The 18477-nt window shown below is 41.3% G+C and overlaps 1 protein-coding gene across 6 annotated transcripts in view; it reads right to left on the bottom strand.

Annotated features, from left to right (window-relative positions):
- Positions 1–4393: 4393 nt before the first annotated feature.
- EBF1 (EBF transcription factor 1) overlaps positions 4394–18477 on the bottom strand; it is a 271234-nt gene continuing 257150 nt past the window's right edge. For 5 of the 6 annotated variants that reach the window (XM_041397644.1, XM_041397645.1, XM_041397646.1 and 2 more), the window contains exons 12-16: positions 16718–16783; positions 15965–16142; positions 14357–14536; positions 12016–12210; positions 4394–7576 (exon numbers count right to left, since the gene is read on the bottom strand). In XM_041397644.1, the coding sequence (XP_041253578.1) occupies positions 7545–7576; positions 12016–12210; positions 14357–14536; positions 15965–16142; positions 16718–16783 (651 nt within the window). In that variant the 3' untranslated portion in view covers positions 4394–7544. The remainder of the gene's footprint in view (positions 7577–12015; positions 12211–14356; positions 14537–15964; positions 16143–16717; positions 16784–18477) is intronic. The other variant, XM_041397648.1, reaches the window with a different exon arrangement.

The raw sequence follows: 18477 nt of genomic DNA, 5'->3' as shown, positions 1-18477 counted from the left end.
CAAGTGTTGTTATAGCTGATCCATAGTGTTTAAGGCAGAAAGGGCATAACAGTGATTTGTGATGGCAGAACAAAATAGCTCGTGCTGGCTCATGGTAGCTGGAGCAGGTTGATATAAATCCCCCTGCCATCACCTGTAGGCTCCAGAACTCAGCTGCCTCTTTGCCCAGCCCCAGGGGCCCCTCCAGAGGGCTGCAGTTCACCTTCAAACACCACCTCCAGGCGCCTTCTGCAGAGCCACAGCGCTGCTAAGTGATAAATTAATTATTTGGGGGAGGGAGGGTGAGAGCTCACAGGCTGCTCTCCTGCGAAGGCAGCCAGAAGCTTCAAATCTGTCTCCAGTACCAGGCCATTTGTTTTGTCACTTCATAGGCTTTATTTATTTATTTATCTCGCAGCTCACCCTGTGATTAAAACTGTTGAAACAGCTGTTAGCTGGTAGCAACTTTCCTGTTGCTGTTTCCTGCCATCAGTCAGGGGCTGAGGCAGTGATGGGAGTGCCCTGGGCTGCCCCTCTGGGCCAGGGGCTGGAGCATTCCCAGCCACCCCTGTCCCCATCCCTGCAGGTCTGCTGCAGCCCCATTGCACCAGGAGAAACTCCAGCAACGAACCTGTGGAACTTGCTGCCAAAAAAAGTGTTACTGAAATGGAAATATTGCCAGAAAATGGATTAAAATTGGGCTTTTAATTACAAAAAAGAGCACCATCACCACCTGGGGAGGCTGATGAGAGTAAGGTGAGCAAGGTGGCTCAGGATGCTTGATCCAGTGTAGAAAACTTCCTGGGGAAATGAATAGGCTTTGAAGGAGCCAGGATTGGGCTTTGTGGAGAGGAGCTGTATGCCCTCTGCCATCAGGGTGCTGAACAGCCAGGCCAGGGAGGGCAGGTGGAGAACACACAGGCAGAGGATTATTAACATCTGGGATAGCAGAGAATGGAGAAGCCTTGCAATCTCTGTGATGGGGAAATGTGCCTAGAAAGCCTCTCAGGCTGAGGAAAGCTGAGAACCAGGTCTGGGCACACGGTGCAACCTCAGGTGTGCAGGGGGCTGTGACCACAAACAATTCTGCTATTGAACAAAACAAATGTACAGGCTTTCTGCAGCCCCTCAGGGCTGGCAGTGCTGGCAGAGACAGGGCCACTCGTGGCTGCTAAACCCACAGCTGGGCAAGCTGAAAAGCTCAACTTGTAGTTAAAAACAAAAAGAGGGTGAGTGAGAAAGAGAGACCAGGTCAACCCAGCCCTGCAGTGGAGCCAGTGAATTGCCAAAAGTCTCAGACTGTGTTAAGGTGATGGAGAGAGAGCTTTGGGTTGCCTGAACTCGATTGCAAGTGCTGCTGATGCACCAAGGAGCAGTGATAAAATGAACAAAGCAAGTCATTGCTCTTGGCTTGCATTATCCACAGGCTTTGGCATTTTCCAGCTGAGTGCCTTCCTCTGCCTGCCTGGCCCACTGCTGCTCTTACTTTTACATCATGACTGTTGAGGAGTGTATCATTCATAACATCCCTATCACAGAGAGATTCCTTTTTAAATGCTTGGGGAGATGGAGGGCTACAAACCCTGGGAAATCAGCTATACCTAATATATTATGTAGAAGTTCTGTAATCATTATTGAACTAAAGTGCATTGAGTAAGTGGATAAAATCAGTCCCACTGTAGCATAAGTCTCCAGAGATCACAGATAAAAATGCCTCGCACTTAAGCAGAAAAAGGTAACAAAATATTTCCAGTCCCAGCAACAGCATTTTCCCCTCTATATAAATAGGGAACCCTCAGGAGGAGGCAATGATGCAGCAGAGGCTGAAGGCACAGTTAATGGTGGCGAGGTGGGGGAGCGAGGCAGTGCCTGGGGCAGGCTGGGTGAGCAGTGTGAGCAGAGCTCCACGGAAAAGGGGCAGGAGGCAGAGCCCTCCCCTGGGCAGGACCCTGCAAAGCTGGGGGGCACCGTGTGGGTCTGGCACGGAGTGGAAATGAACATTTTTGTGTGCTCCCTTTACCTCTAGATCCTGCAAAAAAGTCAAATTTTATGGCCAGGGTCACCTCAGGCCTTGCTTCCCATGGCTCTCAGAGTTTCCCACCTGAGCACAGGCAGGGGCACAAACACAGCTGCACTTTTGTGCCTCCTGTGCAAGGTCTGCTCTGGGCTGCTGCCCCCCTACAGGGAGCCACAGAGGCATCCTCAGTGGTGAATTTATCCTGAGTTATCCCAAACCAGGTAACTGAGCCCCTTGAGAGCTTGTGCAGACCTACAGCATCATCAGTCCTTCCCTTTTTCATGCACTTGGCCCAGGGCTGCCAGGCTGCAGTGAATCACCATAGTGAGACTGTTCCAAACCTGCTTACATTTTTTTAAGGGCTCACAGTACAAGATACATTTTGCCATGAATGAATGTGTGAAAATTAGGGATTCATATTATTTAATGAAAAAGAGGGAATAACTTCCTTTATACAAAGCAGAGTTAAGTTAGATGGTCCCATATAGAACAGAGTTTATTATATGTTTCAGGGAAGTGTTAAAAAATCATCTAAATAATTTTTTTTCATTGAGTTCTTCAAGTGTACATACACATTAGTGATGAAGTTTGGGCTTTTCATTGAAAATTAGGGGGAAAATAAGTTAGGCCACTGTATTTGCTATTCTGCTGGAGGCCCACATTTAAAAAAGCCACCTAGAACTGCAGTGCCTGCTGTTAGGCTGTGACCTGGGTAGTCACTGGTATTTGTGCCCTGGAATTACTTTATTAAAGTTTTCTAAGCTGTGTGCTCTTTCTCATGGCCTGCCAATCACGTTGGAGCAGTGCCATAAGCTCTGGTCTAGCTCTATCCTCAAGGGCACCAAGGGGAGGAAGAGTGGAGAGGGCTGAGGAGTTGGAGCTATTACTTATTTATCTGAAGTATTGACCTGACCTCCGCTACTGAAATATCAGCATTAGATGCTGGGGAAAAGAGATGCCAGAGCCAGCACCTGCTGGGAAGTAGAGGAAAGAGAGATGTCAAATGGGGCCCAAACAGTCATTATTTCATGGAGAAAATGGTGTGGGACAGGCAGGAGGTGGCAAACGACAGGAAGGAGTGAGCACAACTGGTGGGTGGACAAGGAGGCAGTGACCAGCCTCTGAGCCAGCAGCCTCCTGCCATCCTAACCCCCCTTTCTAGTGAAATGTGACTCAATTTAAATTTCAAACAAATCCATTGTCTCTGGGTCCAAAAGGCTGAAGCAAAGATCTTGTTCTGCTGCATTATTACAGGTTATATACATCCTGAATTTAATCCCTCAGCCTGCTTTTCAGATACACTGACCCAACATCTTTTTAGAGAGCTGAGCACTCACAGAGCCCTCAGCTTGCAGTGAGAGCTGCCAATATTCACACCATTTGAAAGAGAACCAGGAGAATTATCTCAGACAGAAAAAACAGATCTCTTGTGCTGACAGTATAAACACTTTTGGGTCTGACTTTGCCAACATCTCTCCTTTCTCTAACAACTACTGGAGTGGATCTGCTCACATTTAAGAGATACCCAACACTTCACATTGCAAGAAGCCACTTCCAGCTGCTTATTTCTTAGCAACTTCATTACTTCATTTTTTTTAAAGTTTTAATTTAAAAGTTTTTTTTTAAGTTTTAATTTAAACTGAAACACCCAGCACTCCTATTCCTTCCTGGGAGCCTTGCTTTAGGTCTGGTGCTTTCTCTGTGTGACAGAGAAATTAAATGCCAGCGTCAGCCCTTCATATGCCAGAGGTAAAGTTCCTCCTGTCAGAGGGGTACAGAGTGAAACAGAATGCCTGGAACCAATCTAGCAGCTGATGGATTTGTCATTTGGGAAGGGTAGAAGAATGGAAACCCTTTGTAGGAGCATCTTCATGGTCAAGGAGCTCAGCACAGGCAGAGGCAGTTCCTGGAGCTGGCCTTGAGCTCTCACTGACACCTGGACGTGCTGCCACTGCCTGAAATAAGACCCAGATAAAAACTCCCCACTGCCTGGGTCTCTGGCACAGGGTAGGATGTGCCTGGTGCTCCATGATCACTGTGTTTAGAGACAGACAGCTCTTGCAACTGAGCACCTAAAGCTAAATATGCCCCTGAAATCCACTAGAAAAAATATGTTGGTCCTACGGGCAAACAATACTGTGAAACAATGGAAATAATAAGATTAACAGGGTGAACATTCAGCATTCTGAGTGAGGATCCTTTGAAATCCATTAGAGACAGAGGGAAAGGCATTTCAGTGCACCAGCATTCACCACGTTTCACTGTATAATTCCATGAATTTCTGTCTCTCCTTAATTTCAGAAAGACAATTCAGTAGCCTCTGTCTTCTATATTCTTTTTTTTTCTCATCTACTGACTAGCAGAGGCAAAAAAATAAACACACAACTAAGAGCTGTATTCACAGACAGGAAGTAACTTTAATTAAATATTGTGAAAGTTGAAAAGTTTTTACAGCTTGAATTTCTGCAAAAAAATTATAACAATCTCTACAGTAGTTAGTTTCTCTAACAATAGAACTGTACAGTGTGTGTGTCTATTCAAAAAGATTTAGATAAGAAGGTGAAAGGTTAGTAGTTTCAGAGATGACTTCATTTTAGCTGCATCCTAGTACAACTGTGAGGAAATAGGCATTACTTGATGCAATCCAGTCATTGTGAAGCTTCACCTTGTTAAAACTGAAATCTGAATGTTTCCACTTAAAGCCATATTCTGTAAACAGCTGCATCTTTTACTTTGTAAAAGACAAAGGGTGGTGCAGGGGAGATTTTTGACAAATTCCCATTCATCAGATCACGACAAATAGCTGCAAAAGAATGGAATTAAGCACATTGTCAAAGGCTCTTTGGACACTGGAGTAGAGACTACAAATGTGGCTGAAGTGGTGTCAGAACTGCTAGGACTGAGTGGAGCTCTACAAGAGTAATCGACGGTGTCACTGGACAAAATATGGCTTTAAATTTGATTACATTGTCGTGCTGTTGCTTATTATGTGAATTAGAATAATTGCTTGGAATACAGAGAAGCAATAAACTGATGTCTCTCACATTTTTTCCAGTTTTCTCTTCTTTTATTTTCTTGCCACGAAAAAAAAAAAATCCTGTTTTTCTTTCCCTTCCCCCCAAAGATCACACTGTGACATTCTAGTGAAAACCATTGCAAAATTCATACAGGAAGCATGCACAGTTGCAGCATCGTTGTAAATGATTTCTTGCTCGACTAGAAAAAAGTTATATTGTTTTAAGGTAACAAAACAGTTCTTTTGTGCTTTTCAATTCCTTTTTTTTTTTTTTCTTAGAATGTTAGTGATGATTGACAGTTCTGGTGCACAGTACAATGTACAAGTGAAATGAATATGATTTGCATTGTTAAGGCATCCAATCTGCTGGTTTATATTTATGTGAAAGACAGAGAAATATACAAGCAGACTTAAGAAAGAAAGTATTTTCATTGAGTTCTATGAAGTTTCTCCCCATATTTAATGCACAAAAATGCGTCACTCCAAAGAGGAGAAATCCCATGCATATTAATAGAGTAAAACAGCATTAGTTTTTGTTAAGCCTCAAAAGCAAAGGATACATTTTTTTTTTAAATCTACATAACTAAATGCTACAAGAATAATATGCTACTTTTTGCCATATATTGGAAAAAACTTCTTAACTTACAAATAATACAAAAATAGACAATGGCTTTTGGGTGGAAATTAAAAAAAAAATGGAAGCATGGTTTTAAACAATACTAAAAAAAACAACCCTATAAATGAAATGTATTAAAATCACATTTAAACAGCTAATACAACGGTGAATGACCAAACAAATCAGCACTTTTCACATAGCAAACATACACAATAAAATAAACTTGTGGGGGACAAAAAAGCAATGTACAAATTCCAAAGATAAATACATTATTTATATGGATATTTTACAAAATCCCCCTTAAAACAAACAAACAAAAAAACAGAAACAAAAAGCTTTTTTTTTCTTTAATTAATTTGCAAGTATGTGCAAGCTAAAGGTAGTGAGCTCTTTTTGCAAAATATGCAGTAAAATTCTTTTTTTTTTTTTTTGTGATATTGAAAAACTGTCTTAAGACATTAAAATGTATAAATAGAACAACAACTTTGGCAAAAAATCACAAAAAATCTACAGTATTTATAACTACATACAAAACACAACAGCAAAGAAAAAATATCAGGTAATGCATCTTCAGAGCTTTGCTGCCTCTTTGACTAATAATTTTTAAGAACACTTCCCAGATAATGATAGCAAAATTTTTCGTGGTAAAACAGAAGCCATGGTTTTGATTTGAAAGCCCCAGCCCAAACTCAAAAGCAGTTCCCTGTCCTGGAGAGAGCGTGGTACACACCGCGAGGGTCGGCTGATACAGGAACGGGCCAGTGGGAGCTGGGCCAGCAGGGATTTGGGGTGGGGAGGGTGAAACCCCCCCGAGGCTGAGCCCACCCTGCCCCAGCAGGACCAGGGGGAGAGGGGCCACGCTGGGAACCCCCAGGGATGGCCCAGGCTGTGCCAAAGGCACAGGGCAGAGCCCAGGTGAGGCTGTGCTCGGGGAAGGGAGCGTTTGGAGGCTCTGAGATTTCACCCCCAAGAGAGGGGTCCGTGCTCACCCCCCCAGCAGGGCTGGCATTGCATCCACAGGCACTGGGTTTGCACTGCCACAGGAAACATTTTTGATATTTCCACCCTTCCCTTCCCTCCCCTTCCAACAGCTTTTCGCCAAGTTGGACCTTAAGGTCTCCTCCCAACCTGGTGTTCTGGGATGGACTCTTCCTGTTGTGTTATTTACAGTTTTTCAGCCTGATATTAAAGACAGAGGTTGTCAATCCCACCCCTCACCCCACCCTCATAATCCAAAAATATCAGCTTTTTAGGGAGTGATATCTGTTTAATCAGAACATTAAAAATGCTTCATATCAGCAAGTCACCACTGGTTAAGCAACATATATGAGCCGACCCTTAATTAAATGGCCATAATTCTTCTATGAAAAACTAACTGGCACTTCTATTCTGTCCCATACAGGCTTGTATGTAAATGACACCACTTTATTCTTCTTTACACAGCTTTAAAAAAAAAAAATTCATAAATTAAAAATGTGGAGTTCCATTTCTAGTGTCCCTTGTGTAATTGTATGATTTATAAAAGACAAATGGTGTTGAGTTAAATCAAGCCTTAAAAAAAACCCACAAGAAATCAGAAGGAAATAAAAGCAAACCCCCACCCCCCACCAACAAAAAAAAAAAAAAAAAAAAAAAAAGTGGATTTTTTTATCAACATACAATAAATATATCTCCCAGGTATTTGGGATGGACAACTCGAATCAACACCTTGCAATTGTGGATTGTTAATTTCAGTATTTGCAAGGATGGTGATTTTTGCTTTGTTTAAAAATCTGCAGTTATTGTAAGATCCTTCTTTATTTCTTTTTTATTTTTAAAAAGGCCTGAGTTAAAAGTTCCACTCTGGGACTTGTATCAGATTCTCTCTGAAGCAGAATTCAACCTCTTCATTAATAAAATTCTTCAAGGCAATTCTTTCACATGGGGGGAACAATCATGCCAGATATAGCTGTTGGAAAGAAAGGGAGGGGGGAGAGAGAGGGAGAGAGAGAGGGGAAAAGTTAATTTTCTGCATTATTAAGCAACTTTTAAAATTCTCAGAGCTTTAAACATTTACTAGCAATGTAGTCAGATGTACTTTGAGTTCAATTTATATATATCACTCATAAGAGACAACTATGTACACAGGAACCATGAGAAGTTTCCTTTTGACTGGAAAATTATTCAAATTGCAAGTGACTTTGCTGAAATTACTGAATTACTTGTAGAAAAAGTGTCCTTCAATATCAGTATGAGACTCCAACTTATTTTTCTGCTTTAAGTTTCAAAATCCCCGAATGCTGAGGAAGCTTTGGCTCGACCCAGCCATCGCCACACATTCTGTAACTCTTTTAAAAGCAAAGAAGGAATTTGCACCAAATTAGGGAAAAATGCACCAAATTAGGGAAAACAGCTGGAGTCCCCCTGGCATGGCCCTGCAGGGTGTCCCCTTGGTGGCACAGGGTCATTCCCCTGTGCCAGTCCTCCCAAAGGTCAGTGCTCACCCCTGGGACTCAGGTATGCATTTCCAGGAGCTCAGAAAAGGACTTAAACTCTCAAATCCAGTTTTGAAATTGAAATACGTGCTTGACTCCTGGGTTAGCAGGCCAGCATCTTTCTGATTTCACTTGTAGCAGACACCACCAGCTACATCAGGTGAGTCATAGGTGAATGTTAATTCAGGATGTTTTCTCTTTTGCTGGCTAAGTTGAATCATCAGCATTTCTTTATTATGCTTCCTACCTCATTTTCTATGAAACCAGCACCTCTCTTAGCAGACAGACATTTATGAAAATTCAACAGGGACAGTTTTGCACATAAGCTGACCTCCAGCTCGATCTCTTTCTGTTGCAGGGGTCTCAGATCAGACATTCTGAGTGTCCCAGTGACACACACTGAGCAGGCACATCATTACATGGGGGAGTCATGGAAGTTTATGATGGAAACTGTAAAAACAACGTGTCTCTAAAATGCCAGTTGTACAGTTATTTGCCAAAAGGTAGAAAACAGATTCTCCTTCAGGTTGGCAGCATTTTCCAGGCACATGATTTAAATGCTGCCTGCCATTCCAGACATCTGGACGTGTAATTTCTTAAGGAAGGACTCAACCCTGTGACTGGTGCTGATTCATTGTGCTTTAATTACAGCTGCAATTATTTGATAAGAACAGAGCCAAAGTAAAAGACTCACAGATTTGGGGTTGGAGGGGGAGAGGAGGGAAATGTTTTCTCCACAAACACCACCATATGTGCAAGAATTACAAGTCTAATCAGCAAGGGGAGAACAGCTCGAGTAAACTGCACTGATTAAATGAAATAAAATGAGGGGAGAAGGAGAGAATGCAAAACACATCCAACATGTTTGCAGCAGGCCACCCTCAGAGGTGGCACAGAGCAACAGCATTTCAATTATTGGAATTTATCGTGTGGAATCACTGTACTGATTGTGTCCCCCCACATGAGGGTTCTTCAAGCAGCTAAGAATGAGGAAAAAAGGGATAGAAAGGTGAGTTAAGTTGCTTTAAGTCCTACAGGAAAACATTTGGGTGAGAAGCATAGAGGACTCTTTAGGACAAGGTGTTGCTTTCCATTAGAAAAAGTAACTTTTCTTCAGAAAATGTCACGATACTATTCCAACACTCATTCTGAAAGATTCATCAGAAGCAAATCAATTTCACCAATAATTGGTCAAGAATTGTCTCTTGGGACAGGACAGCTGTCTGCCCTGGGTAGGAGCCCAAAAAAGGTGAGATAATTGCAATTCCTCCCTTCATGATTTAGACATTTCCCTGTGGTTACAGATCAGCCTTTTGCTGTTGGAAACGAATAGCACAGAGGCAGATCTTAGCTCCTTTTTTCAAAGCATCATTGTTTTTGAAGAGCTCTGAAATTCTGAATTAAATTACAAGGCAAATGATACTTTTCTGCCTAAAAGCTTTGATATTTCCATTCTTTCCAAGTCTTCATTTAGATCACTCCACTTTTATTCCATAAGTGCTACATCTAGTCATGCAAATTCTCCCAGCTGTAGCCTGTTATTGATCCTGAAAACAGAGATATCAGTGGGAAACAGTGTAGGTATGAGATCACACCACCTCCAAAAAGGGAGGGCAGAGAATAGAAAAGCTCCCACCAATGGCCTTTATTTCTTCTATCATATACTAATTTGTATTTGCTGCCAGCAAATTACAGAAATAATGTATTTGGGGTTTTACAAAATTGCATGGCAAAGAGAACAACAGATAAGCCTGGCTGCTGTTTTAGTGAGTTCTGCTGATATCTAAGCTACATAAGGAAAGCTTGATTGCTTTCTGATGTATCCAGAAGCCCAAGAGAGATAAGACAGCCTCCTTATACATGGTTGTTTATTTAAGCATTAAGGCACAACAGGCAGTGCATCTCTGAGTGATTATTACAAGCCTCAGGTGGTGTCAGGAGGCTCTGGACCAAAGGCTCTGTGTCTTTAACTCACCAAGAAGTTCAGTGATGACCTAGAAATGAACCATCTCTTGGTGTCTCATTCCCATTACGAAAACTGAATTGCTAAACAAAAATTAGGGGACATGCTCAGATCTGTGTGGTTTCTGGGCATGGCAGAAGTGGAGGTGACATAATGAGGAGGCAATCAGACAGCTCCAGTTGTGTCCCATGCTCTCAGCCCCTTCCATAATTGCTTTTCATAACTGACTACATGGAATCTGAGAATTCTGTGAAAGGAGAAACAGTGCCTGGAAAAGCTTTCTCCTGTTACTTGTTTTTTCTCTTCATCCACAACAAGATGGGACAAGGTGAAGAGAGGAAAAAATACATTAACATGTTCAAAAGCTTTTTTTTTAAGATTTTTTTTTAATTTCAGATGGGAAATATTATTCGCTGTTTCTTTTAAAACTTCAAGCATGTCAGCACTGCCAATTCTTTTAAATGTTCAAAACCAAATCTCCTAAATGCTGTAGTTTACCTGAAAATTTCATTTTGTCTTATTCCTGACACAATTTGTATTTCTAACAAAGTCCTAACTGAAGGTACCCAAGATCTGCTTATTAGTTCTGAGTAAATTTACAGTTTCTGCACAGTTTTTCTCTGTGTGTGTGCACCTTGAAGGATTCCTCCTCCCAGTTCACCAGTGTAACATGCAGTGAGGACAATGCTTTCCTTCAGGCACAATAGATCTGAGCTTTTATGAATGAATTCCTTCCATTCTGCTTGCATATAGATTTTTTTTTTTTGGCTGCTAATGGTGTTATCAGCATTTTGTCTTCAAGCCCAGTGTTCCTGAGGCTGAGCAATATGTGGAGTTTGTGCAGTCATGCTCTGCACACCTCCTTCTGAACCTGGCTTAAAAAAGGATGGATTTTATTCCCCACTCAATGCCCTTTGGATAATTTGCACAGGCTCATGGAAAGGAAACAAATCTCAGGTCTGGAGGAAGCACAATGCACACCATGGAATATCTCCCACCTCTGGCAGCTGGAGGCAGCTGGCTGCATCCTCTTAAGGAAGCCCCTGGATCTAAGCAAGCATGAAAATGCCTCTCTCAGCACAGGGATGTGCAGTGAGGGAAGTTTAGGCACAGTGTTGTGAAACAGACTCAGCCAAACAACGAGATGGGCAGTGCTGGGCTTTGCAGCACCCTCAGTTTGACAAGCTTTTGTCTGTCACTGCCTCGCCTGCACCAGCCCTTCAAACGGATTTAGATACTAATGCTGGAGAACTTGTAATGACAGGGGAAGGGATGCAGAAAAGGAGCAGCCCCTTGATACCAACAGTTCAATAGGCTTTCCAAAAGGCCCTGTGCCTTTTCTGGAATTAATTGGCACAGGAGTATATTAATCAGTGGAAAGTAATGTTTGCCCTGGTGTGAGTTAAAGTGGAAAACGCTGCTGTTAGTTTGTAATGCATCTCCCATTTATGAAAGGGAAGGTTTGTGCCAAGCTCTGTAACGCTCTATTTGCTCTCAGTAGGATTTCTGCACAAGTGTACTGTGACAAAGGACAAAAAGAAAGGGAAGATTGAGTGACGTACTTCAGGAGAAGGCCAGCCCCTGGAGAGACCCTGCAGTGGAGTACTTGCTAGAGTCCACAAAAGACTGGTCTGATAAAGGACGACAACAGGGAATAAGAGAGGAAAGAAAGAAAAAGGACGGTATTAGTAAGCTGACATATTACTCGTGTTTATCAAAACAGTAGGTCCGTGCTTCAAAAGACACAGCCTGGCAATTCAGCAGCGTTAGCTGGGTTAGAGATTGGGCGCTGCCAAACACCTGCAGGCTACAAGGTGGGCTGGGGGTGGAGCCGGTTACTCCCTACAGGAGGAAACTTTAGGACAGAGCCCACCGGGCATCCCCCATTGCCTTGGCTCCCCGGGGGCAGCTCGGAGGCAGGCAGCTCCTGTGCAGCTGGGTTCCACCTACCTTGCAGGCTATTGCCATTGGTGCTGGTGCAGGTGGGAGGGGGGGAGGTTTGGGGTCTCACGACAGGCGCAAACGCACTCTTCTGTTTCACCGCTGAGACCATGTTGGCTGGTGAGAAGGAGAAAATCCCAGAGGAGCTGCTACAGTTGGAGGGGAGGCTAGTGGAGGAGGCCATCGTCGGACTTGATGGCACAACTGCAGGGAAGAAAGACCCCCAAAAAGGCATTCCTTAGTACTCAGTGATAACAGGTTGCAGAAACAAGAGAATTCTCATTCCTGGATGCTCTCGATTTTTTTAGGGCTGAGCTGAGTGTTCAAAATGCAAATGTGCTACGTGGGAAGTTCAGTCTTTAAACACAGATATCCTTAAGACATTATTTTACTGTAAAGCACAACAAATATCTTTGGTTAATGTATTTACCATCAAGCTTTTAAAAAAATTTCTTTTCATGAAAATAAAGCTAACTACTTTAATATTCAGAAGGTTTCTCCCTTGCGATTTCTCCTCTTATCCAACGACAACAACAAAAAACAGGACCAAAAGTGACATCCCATATTTCTATTCTTTGTCCTGTTTAGAAACCGCTTAGATACACAAGTGGGCTGTGAATAATTACATATTGTAGAGTAAAATTCTGATCATCTGGGCTTTGAATTATTATTTTATTTGCATTTATGTAGATAAAAATCACCCTATTTAAGTTCTTATTTGAGAATCTGGTATCATATTTGTTAACACTGAGGAAATCAATTAATGGAAATTAAATGTTCAAAGTTTCACAGTCTGACAGATACAATCTTAGTCTGAAGTCACTCTGTGTCTGGAAGTACTTGCTAAGGGAGAGCAATCAAAGCACCTAAATTGAATTGCTACTATACAGCAATTAGTTTATTGATTTAATTAAGAATGCCACCTTTTAATTTTCAGGTCATGATTGAAGCATTTTCTGATTCAATGGATTAGACATTAGCAGAATGACAGATCAACCAAGAAAACCTCCCAAAATATAAATAGAATAGAGATCCAGGGCTAGGAAGTGAAGTGCTATTCTAAAGAGGGCTCCGTTCATAAATATGAAATAATACTGCCACAGTATTTAAAATGCATTACTGGCATCTGCTTCCAAAAGGAGATGTCTCATCAATCATGTTATATTATGAATTCAGAGTGTGCAGATTCTGTGACAGTAAATCCAACTTAATAAGTAAGGTACTTTGTAACATTACATGTTACATTATTATTAGAGTACAAAAATAATCACTGGTTAGCAACTCCCAGGTTATAAGTACTAGTTATGTGGGTAAATAATTTGTTCTAAATTTGCAGCAGAGAAGAAGCCTTGGAGTTAATTATTTTATTCAGAGTTCTTATCCCCTTTTTTATTCTGATGCAGATCAAAATAATTCATTACTGCTGTTACACCATTAACTTCAGATTTGCTGTGTAAACCTTGGTGCCTTCAGCAGTCAGTTTGTCCTGTCCATGCTACAGTCCCAGCCTATAAATCTGTTTATATGTCCAGACCTTCCATCCTGATTCTGCTGTCAGCTTCCTACAGATGTCAGTGGAATCCTTTGTGCCTCATGAGCAATGTCAGAGGAATTGGGCAGGTTCTGCTCATTCAATTTCTCATGTGACCAGGGACTACTGAGCTCAGCTGCAGAAGAGCTTCACTTTACCAATAGAAATGTATTTATATTTAAACAGCTTACTAAACCTTTAATATCAAAATGCAGAAAGTTAGTCCTGCACATAAATATTTCCATGACTGGGATTGTAGACCATAAGCTCTTCACGCCATGGGATGTATGATTTGTGTGACTCACATTTCTGTGGCATTCACTGTACTGACACTAAAACACAAAATCTAAAAGCCTTTGTCACATTTTACTGACTCAGTGAAGTCAAAGTAATATTACTTACAAAGCAAGTGGAATATAAACAATCAAGCTGAGGACCAGTAGTAATTCATAATTTTTATAAAGGTTATAAACCTATTATTTGCTCAGAAGTTGAGGACAGTCTGTCTTTTTAGAGTGTAAGGTATGTTAAGAAACTGTCAGACTAAATAATGAGAGATTACTCTTTGTAAGCTCTTTTAAGCCTCCCAAATAAAAAATAATAATAATTAATAATAGCAATATGAAAACAGGGAGGAGAATTACTGGCACACTAGGGTCTTCAAAGTGGATCAAAGATCAGTGCCTTGAAAAGTAGAGAAAAAAACCAAGTTCTATTTCAAGTGCTAAAAACAGAAAATAAATACTGAGCATCAGAGAAAATCTACTGCCCCCTTCTAATGAAAATGTGCAAAATACGGAAAAGACATAAAATACTCACTGGCATAGGGAGAATTGGCAGCAGATCCATTCAGGAAGGTCGGAGAACCGCCTAAATTTGACATTCCAGCATTCCCATAGCCATTCATGCTTGTTGTGACAGAGTTGTAGTTTGTCTGCTGCGGGGTGGTGCTTGGCACGTAGCCATGAGGTGACACACTGCTGGAGTTGCGAGTGAAACCTTGTGTGGGGAGGGAACACAGGCAAAAACTGGAATTAGCCCCACAACAGCTTCCTGCACAAACCAAGGGGGAGCTCAGTCCAGCCAGGGAGGGCAAGGACTGACCCCCAGCACCACCAGGTACCCAAACTGGGAGCTCCCCCTGCCCAGGTCGCTGCTGGAGGAGGGAGGCTGGAGCCTGCAGAGCCCCCCAGGCAAGCCAGGGATGCCCTGGAGCAAAAATCAGCTCGGGGTGTTGGAGGAACACTCGCTCTGAAAGGGCTGCTTGTAGGAAATGGAGTAAACATGACCTACATTTTCAGAGGCAGGAGTCCAGACCCACTCAAGGTATGTTAAAAGCACCTGACTGTTGTTAACTCTTTTCTGATGTCACTGTCATTTAGCACACCTCAGATGCTCACTGCACACTTCAGGAAATGGAGTGTATTTCTCCAGCTTGTGGGATATCCTTTGTCTTTTTGCCTTGGTCTCATCATTATGTTGGTGGGAAATGAGCATCAAATTTGACAGCAAGTTAAAATTTGAATCTCTACCTAATTCTGGAAATGACATTTTAAGAAACTCATATCCAAATGTTCATAAGGAAAGATTTGTTTCTAGAAGCCACAGAAATACAAAATATGCATCTCTACTACTAGAAGAAAAAATTGCCAATTTTTCTTCCTAACACACAGCATAAAATATTTCAGTCTAAAAATAATTTTGCATGTTTTTATTGTAATGCAAAAAATTTTGTTTCTGCTCTTCTAGAAGGAGCCTCATCCTAACACTTTCTCATTCAAATGCATTTTTAAGTTGGATAATATATAGAGCTGAGCAAAGAAGAGGGCGAAATGCAAAGTGCTTCTACAAAAATGTTCTTCACCTATTTTTTATTTATAACTTTTATTTTAAACCAATACTGATTTTATACAAAGTGAAAAACACTTTATTTTAAAAATTGGAAAAACTCTGAAAATGTCTTTTTAAATATTTGTATTCTTTGCTAGTTGTAAAATTTATGGAAGTCTTAAACTGAAAAAAACAGAGTTCCAATACTCTATCTCTTGCAAAACAAACCCAAATTAAATAGATAAACATTCAAGGGATAACTTCATGTTATAAAAAAGTTCTACACAAGGCCCAGACTGAGAGATCATCCATACTCAGGAAAATATATAAGCAAGTACTTAACGTTAAGTACAGCTAGAAGCTGATTAAAATTAGTGGGATTTAAACAGAAATACAAGTGTTGCTTTGGGCAGAATGAAAAGCTATTTAGAGACATGCAGAAGTGCTTTTCCTGTTAGAGCAGCCCCATCCTGTGTCATCCCAAGGGTCTGGGATGGGCTCCCAGTCCTGAGCCACCCCTCTGCCACTGCCCTGCCCGTCCCCCTGACTTCTCTCAGAAAAAATCCATAGAGAGAGGAAGGTGAGGCTTCTGCTGACCCTGGTTGGTGGCTTGGGAGGCTTCAGAGACATTGACAGCGAGCTGGCCACTGAAGGAATTCACCCCCATCATTCCCGCGTGGACGGAGGTGTTGGCGAGGGCGGGGAGCTGGTTGTGGTTGCGGGGGACGCTGTAGAGTGCTTCGGCGATGTCTGCAGCTCTTTTCAGGATTATCTCCTGCAGGATAAGGAAAAAAGACATGGAAAAGTTACCAAAGAGACTCTGACAAACGTCTTCTTACAGACTCAAATGAAACATTTCCCTGTCCAAAGGCTAAAGTAGATGCTTTTCTTTCTAAACCAGCCGGCTGACAGAGAGCTCATGCTTACAGGATCTCCCTGTTAAATCCTGACATCTGTGGTAAGAGAGTTGGAAGTCTCAGTCCCAGTGGCCACACTTTGTATAAAAAGACCAGCTGGCAGGATGGGGCTGGAATCTGGACTTGCTCCACCTTAGAGCTCCCTTTAAGGGAAGAGGGAGAAGTCACTGGTGGCAAGACATAATGTACAAGATTACTCATATTATATAGGATCTGGTGAAAGTGGGCAGATGCCTCCATGGTGTTTTTACAAACACTAAATTCACACCCTTTAAAAAAGAAAACAAGCAAACTAAACCCCATCCAGATACGGCATCGGCATGTACATTTATTCTTGTCTCTCATTTGTAGCATCATATCCCTTTAGCCCTGATCTATCTATACATCTAAGAAATAGCCATGATACAGAATTGCTGAAGTAGAATGCATTTACCTGGTTATTATGTGGCATACCATAGAGTGCTTCTACTAAATCAGCAGCCCTCTTAAGTATTACTTCCTGTCAATATAAAAACAGAAGCATTCTGCTGAGTTCAATAAACTCCTTGTGGGGAAAACAAATATTCTCTTCTATTAGGTGCACCGTGTTTTGTAGTGGGTTTTTTTTTTTATTTTTTTCCTCCCACCAGGTAAACCTTAATTGTAACAACTCTCAGCAACCACTGAATGGTGTTAAATCACTGGTTCATCCTATTCACACACACGCTTAATCAAGTCAAAAGGTGAGAATCATTGGTGCTGCAAAATAAAATACATCACTCAATTGTCTCTACCATCTGCACTATAAACCACTCATGAGTTTATTGCAGAATACAATCCCGAGGTCATTTACTAGATTACTGCAATCAATGTCATTCAGAGAATGTTATGAATCCCTTCAATGTGTTTATTTTATTCTTAATTGCATGCTGCAGGAATTGTGACCTTACCCAGCAGGCCACATTCAGAAGATACCCAATCAGTGCTGTGCTACTGTAATGTAACCCTTTGGCTTCTCCACTTTGTGTCCTGGCACGAGGGGTCAGGGCAGGATCCACATGCATGGAATGATGCCCAAGAGGAAAACACATGCAGTGTGTGAGAGAACAGCCCAGGACCATGCAGTGTTTCCTGGAAATATACCTTGCATGGACAGCAGACTTTAAAACAGTCTGAGATTCATTTCTCCATTTTGGGCAATTTTTTCCTCCATTTTCTTATTTGCTTCTTTTAATTTAATATTTCTTAGAGTATTTTCTACTGGTATTCAAGTAACAATATAACTTCCTGTGTTCTTATATTTTACAGCATCCTCATTATAATCCTGATAGAAAATCTAAAAACGCATTGCAGAATTAACCCAGAAGAATTTTTTTCCCTTATTATTTCATGGCATCTTTCAAAGCAGATTCCCAAAAGCCCGATCAACATCGGTCAAGAACATCCTTTGAGTAAAACAATGTATTTTTGTAGTTCCCAGCCCCTAAGTACTGCTCTAATATTCTAACATGATGCTATTCACCATGGCATATTTCTGCAAGCAGCTTACAAAAATAGCACCAGTTCTAAGCATTTTGCAGTTTTCTACAAAGTTCAACTTTTAAACTTAAAATATTTTACACAATAGCCATATTTTATACCAAAAAGAAGCAGTAATGCTCAATTTTCATATACTGTAGACTCTGATCAGAAAATAGAGATATAATTGCGTTCATTTTGCTGTCACCATAACCTCTTCAAAAATCCTTGAACAACTCTTCAAATGACAAGCTTTTAGATGCATATTAGCATTTTTTTCAATTTTAAATTCTCTATAATATAACATAAAATAGTTGTCATACTGCAGTAACTACTTATGACATATATAATGTCCTAAATTCAAAAATGAGATGGAGGATTTTTGTTCTCCCAGTAAACATTTAGGTTTGCCTTCTGCTGCACACACCCCTGTCTCAGAATACACATTTAAATTATTTTCCACATATGAGGTGAGATGTAATACATAATTGATGGATTTTTAAATCACTACACATGAAACAGAGTCTGAGGAGTTAAGTTGCTACAGCCTTTTTCTGTTGGTGGGTTTTGTTTGTTTCATTTGTTTGCTTGATTTTTAAGATTGGGGTTGGTTTTCTGCTGCAGTTGTTGGATTGAGGGGTGGTTTTTTCTTGTTTTTTGACCACAGCAGTGAGCAGTATAATCACAGACAGACAG

This window comes from Onychostruthus taczanowskii, unplaced genomic scaffold, assembly GCF_017590055.1.
Source record: "Onychostruthus taczanowskii isolate IOZ18803 unplaced genomic scaffold, ASM1759005v1 scaffold14, whole genome shotgun sequence".
In the NCBI taxonomy this organism is placed as follows: domain Eukaryota; kingdom Metazoa; phylum Chordata; class Aves; order Passeriformes; family Passeridae; genus Onychostruthus; species Onychostruthus taczanowskii.
Note: the sequence above shows the minus strand (reverse complement) of the source record. Positions and strands in the feature narration are given on the sequence as shown.